Source organism: Salvelinus fontinalis, chromosome 7 (assembly GCF_029448725.1).
Source record: "Salvelinus fontinalis isolate EN_2023a chromosome 7, ASM2944872v1, whole genome shotgun sequence".
NCBI lineage: Eukaryota > Metazoa > Chordata > Actinopteri > Salmoniformes > Salmonidae > Salvelinus > Salvelinus fontinalis.
The window spans coordinates 57,407,523-57,413,120 of NC_074671.1; the positions used below are offsets into that span (position 1 = coordinate 57,407,523).

Sequence of the window (5,598 nt, forward strand, 5' to 3'; positions counted from 1 at the left end):
GTTTCCCCAAGACTACTTACAAGGGACGAAATATGAGGGTCCTAGGAATAATGTGCTGGATAATTCATGTTTGAAGTGTGAAAATAAATGTAAGGATGTAGACTTAGTTCACTGTCTTTATCCTCTATAAATGAATATGAGCCTAACAACTTATTTTCAACAGCATAAAAGCGTCACAAATACAGGATTCTGGAAGTCTTAAATTCTGCCATAAAGAGCGCTGGCCTAGATACTCTTTATCCGTGACAGACAGATTGACAGATCTCAGATCCAGAAGCCTGAGGACGGTAGAGGATACAAAATTGACGGAAACTGAAAAGGATGTCCAAATCAAATCAAATCTCACACGGTCGCTCTAATCATTACGACATCTTGAACATTAATGAGTTATCACAGCCTCTGTTCAACGCGAAGGGTGGTCTTAGGCCTACAGCCCATAATAAGGCATACTGCAGCACCACCACCTGGCTGTTGGGTGAAGTGTAAGTATTGTGCATGATGGGAAAATGTCTGAAAATTGAATATAATAGGACAAAATATTATAATAGTAAGGCTAATAACACTGCAAGATTAATGGTTCTTTCATAATCTTCTTTCAAAAACAACAAACTCATGTTCTATTTTTGTTTTTATTACAAGCAGATGTACAATTAGTTGTTTGCCATTGATAGCTACAGAAAGGCTGGCAAAAATCCACATGTATCTACAGATATCAATCTGTTAAAAACTGTATAGAAAAAGACCCCAAAACTGTACATGAATTACCTTTACTACATACAGTAATATATATATATATATATATATATACACACACCTTAAAGAGTGTACAGAAGTATACATAGATGTAAATATGGTCAAAGTTATGAGTGATGTCATAACACTATGTGCCGATGCCTTGTAAAAGAGAAATACACATTCTGTTAAACTGTAAAGGCTGGCTGTAAAGTTCAAGCCATACTAAGTCAGTAAAGTTATATATTAGAACAATACACATCTACTATAGCTATTCATTTGGTCACACCTTATCCCATAGTCAATGGCTTTCAAAGTATCTTTAAAAACAAACCCATATTTCATGTGAGAAACATGTATTATTTCAGTGCAGGAACACAGAAGAGACAATTGTACTTGCATTTCTTAGTATATTAAATTGACAGAAAGCAGAATTGTAAAGCTATATCGTTTCATTTGCGTGATGTCTCTCTTCCCCGTGACAGTTGCAAAGATGGTGGTTAAATTAAGATAGTTCACTCAGGCTGTTTACCGTTGAAAGAAATGGCATGTTACGGTCTACTTAACTGGGTGTGTCTCCCATACACACCAATGCAACAGCAACTCGCTCTGGTCTGCTTAACTGGGTGTGTTTCCCATACACACCAATGAAACAGCAACTCGCTCTGGTCTACTTAACTGGGTGTGTTTCCCATACACACCAATGCAACAGCAACTCGCTCTGGTCTGCTTAACTGGGTGTGTCTCCCATACACACCAATGAAACAGCAACTCGCTCTGGTCTACTTAACTGGGTGTGTCTCCCATACACACCAATGCAACAGCAACTCGCTCTGGTCTGCTTAACTGGGTGTGTCTCCCATACACACCAATGAAACAGCAACTCGCTCTGGTCTACTTAACTGGGTGTGTTTCCCATACACACCAATGCAACAGCAACTCGCTCTGGTCTGCTTAACTGGGTGTGTCTCCCATACACACCAATGAAACAGCAACTCGCTCTGGTCTACTTAACTGGGTGTGTTTCCCATACACACCAATGCAACAGCAACTCGCTCTGGTCTGCTTAACTGGGTGTGTCTCCCATACACACCAATGAAACAGCAACTCGCTCTGGTCTACTTAACTGGGTGTGTTTCCCATACACACCAATGCAACAGCAACTCGCTCTGGTCTGCTTAACTGGGTGTGTCTCCCATACACACCAATGCAACAGCAACTCGCTCTGGTCTGCTTAGTTAATTGACATTCATTGAACCAGAAAAAAAACGTCGCTTCCTCTTCTGTCTTTGACAGTTCCTCTCTAGCTGTTTTGGTTGTTAGAAAACGTAATATTAATTATAAATAAATAAATACAAGTGAGTGAACAGGTCTCCCCTTCTGAATACAAAAGTAACAAAACAGGATTCTTCTAAGATATACAAAAATACCTAAAATGAGAGCATTCTGATCAGAACAGGGTCGCTGGCTGAAAAACAGTACATTCTGACTAGGTGTCAGTATTTGGTGATCATTTCCGTTCTGGATCATGGAAACGTTCTGATGTACTGCGGTGGGTTGTCCAACATCATTCTAACAGCAACAAGCCAGCTCACAGTTGAACACGTGGGAGTTTTGTTCAATAGCATCCATCCTTGTTTGCTGATATGACTAAGATCCTAAAACACAGATAGATGTCATAATGACAGGCTTCTTATACATTCAATATTCTGAAGCATAGTCAGCAACACCTACAGGACTAAAACAGTAAAATGCACATACTCTCTCTTTCTCCATCTTTCTGAGGGTTTCTCGCTCACAAAACCAACATTTTCCTCCAAACCAACTGACATTTGAGTTGAGCTCTAGGCTGTTTCAAACAGGAACCCTAACAGAGACAAAATGCTACACAGAATATCAAACAAAGAATCTCAGTACAATCAATTCTAGACAATACAGTCAACTTATAATAGCGTAGTTTGCTTCAAGTTTTCAAGCTTTAACGGAATAGATTTCAACTGGAACGAGACATCAAAGCAATTAAGAGAGAGAGGCGTCATATTTCAGTTTGGAGAGTGTTGAACTGTCAGAGAAAGAGAAGTTATGCTTGTTTGATTCATAAACACACAGAGAAGCTCATTACATCCAGTGGTATGACAGAGGCAGAGCATGCATACCAGTCAGCAACATTATAAACACCCTAAACGACTGTCTCAGTACCAGTCTCATTCATCCTCTAACTCATTAACAGATGACCACAAAAGTGCTGATAAAAACACTAGTTCTCACCATTTTTGGAGTCATCCACTTCCTTACAGCCGGTCACTCATCATTTAGTCATCCATTGTAATCATTCATTCATGAATCATTCACTAATTCATTCATTATTTGTAAACCTCGTCATAGCAATGTCCAGTGTTATAGTTCTGATTGTGGTGTAATGTTCAGTGTCTTTACATTTCAGTGAAGATTCATAATACCACCTAATAACAGACGGCCATCTTAAATATCATTGCTGCTTTCAATGAAACGGACATCTACACGCACACACACACACACACACACACAGACACACACACAAATACTGTGTATAACAACATCCTTATCTATATATGGGACATCCATATACTTTTGTTCCTCTTGGTTTGAACAGATCCCACAATGCACCACAGGACCACAAGACATCTACTGTCAAGCAGCTAAATGTGTCTAGAAAGACCTTGGTTTTGGTACAGTCCCCCTCCATCTCCCTTTCTCGTTCTCGCTCTCCTTACACCCACCACACAGACTGTGTTCTTATGAGACGGATGGAGGGATGCATGGCCGGATGAAGGAGTGAATGGATGAATGGATGAGAAGAGGAGTGGAGGATGAGAGGAGGCGGCAGTGAGGAGGAGGAGATGTAGTGAGGCTCGAGAGAACAGATCCACACGAGCATCACTTCAAAAGGAACAAGAGGAGAAACGGTAGAGGTAAAAAAAAAAAACATGAAGAAAGAGGAGAAAATTAAACATAAAAGCATCAGAGAAGATCCGAGGGAGGGAGAGAGAGCACACAGTGACAGATAAGATGTTAAGACCCCTGACAGACTCTAGTGAGAGAATTATAACACTCTTATAACACCTTCATGAGGCTCTCACGCATCGTGTGAGACTTCTATGGGTATGTTCTATATTATTTATGCCAAGGGACAGAACAAAGCAGCTAAGCATAATGTCTACATTCTACATGTTGTATTTCTGTAACAAAGATCCACTGCTCTTTAAGGCTTCAGATCTGAGTGTGAGAGATGTTAGATATCTACATGGGCAACGTTAAAGCCCAGAAACAAAGTAGGTTCTCTCTCCTATTTAATACTGTCCACCAATCCTGGTGTGGTGTAAGGCAGAATTTTTCTTCCTCTGTCCCACCCAGTCTCAGTGTAAGGCAATAACCAGCAAGGCAAGCCATTGAAAAACTATTTTCTGATCCTTTGGTTCCAGACTACTGTGTATTTCAAAGGAAACACTGTGTAGATGTTAAGGCGGGAAAAGGATTCCCATGCATACTGGTTTCCCACTGTACTTCCTTAGCACTACGTGAGGCAGAATGCCTCAGCTTCCATCAGGAAATGGGACGGTTACAAGGGGGAATGGAGGTATAATCACATCACTCTACAGTAGACACAAGGACAGTCTATGACACGGGATACTACACACACAGAACTGTCTCTAGTCCAGTAGAGATAAACCCCTATCACGGCCTAGCCACTTACAACTGAACTGGAAGAGACTAGTGTCTTATGGCGTGTTCCTGGATAAGAGATATGCACAGAGGCAACACCAGTTTGTTCTATAAAGCAGGACAGAAAGAGAGAGGAAGAGAGGAAAAGACAAAAGAAAAACAGGAAAGTGTGGTGAGTTAAAGCACATGCAATACCTCTGAACATCTTCCATTCATACTGGGCATCCCTGCTTTATGACACTTCAAATGACATCATCACTGACAGACAGTTGATGGACAGATAGGGGGGAGTGACACACACACACACCCACACACACACACACTGCAGGGTGGGTCTGAGGGGTCGGACCCACAGTAGACATTATTGGGTGGAGCCAAGGCCCTTTCCACCAATCCACAGGCACTGCTTGCCTGGAGCCAAGTCTGTTCAGTTCACTCAGCTCCTTGTGCTAACAAATCAGCCCTAGGACTGTCGATCATGTGGATCGTCCTTCTGTGTGTATTTGGTGTTTGTTTGCTTTTTCACAATGACATTGGTAACTGTACGCGTCTAGATTAGGTATCTATTGTCTAGAGGACAGATTGTTCCAGTGGTCAATTGCTCAACACTGAAATCTTGGTCTAGACTTCCAGTCTAAATCAGACTAAACTCCACTATAGACTACACCGAGGTCTCAGGCCCTGCCCCATTGTGGGCATAGCCAGCCCTAGAGTGACGGGAGTTGCCGGCGAATCGGAGGAGTGGGGTGAAAGTGCAGTAGTCGGGCCCGCCCCTCCAGTGGGTGAACATGAGTTTTTTGGTGAAGGGTTCAGACCTTCTGGGAATGGGGTTCTGGTGGTCGGCCCTCCTGCGCGTGGGCGCGTGGAGAGATGCCAGCGGGCTGAACTCCGATAGCTGGCCGTTATACAGCTTGTCTGCATTCTGTAAGGGAGGGATGGAGAGATGGGAGGAGAGAGAGGAAAGAGGGAGAGAACAGAAGAGTTATTATCTGGATCAAGGTAAGTGGTAGCCAATTCAGGTCCTCAAGGGTGTGGTGTGTGAAGGGTTTTGTTCCAGCCCAGCATTAACCTGATTCAACCATTTCAACTATTTCAGTTTATCCTGGTCTTTAATAAAAAAACATTTTATTTAATCCAGTGAGTGTAAACTGGGTAGGAACAAAA

At 42.1% G+C, this 5,598-nt stretch overlaps 1 protein-coding gene across 5 annotated transcripts in view; it reads right to left on the reverse strand.

Annotated features, from left to right (window-relative positions):
* Positions 1-671: 671 nt before the first annotated feature.
* The window catches only part of LOC129859828 (phospholipid-transporting ATPase IH-like), a 69,059-nt gene continuing 64,132 nt past the window's right edge, over positions 672-5,598 (reverse strand). For 2 of the 5 annotated variants that reach the window (XM_055929982.1, XM_055929981.1), the window contains one exon: positions 672-5,356. In XM_055929982.1, the coding sequence (XP_055785957.1) occupies positions 5,096-5,356 (261 nt within the window). In that variant the 3' untranslated portion in view covers positions 672-5,095. The remainder of the gene's footprint in view (positions 5,357-5,598) is intronic. The other 3 variants (XM_055929986.1, XM_055929985.1, XM_055929984.1) reach the window with 2 other exon arrangements.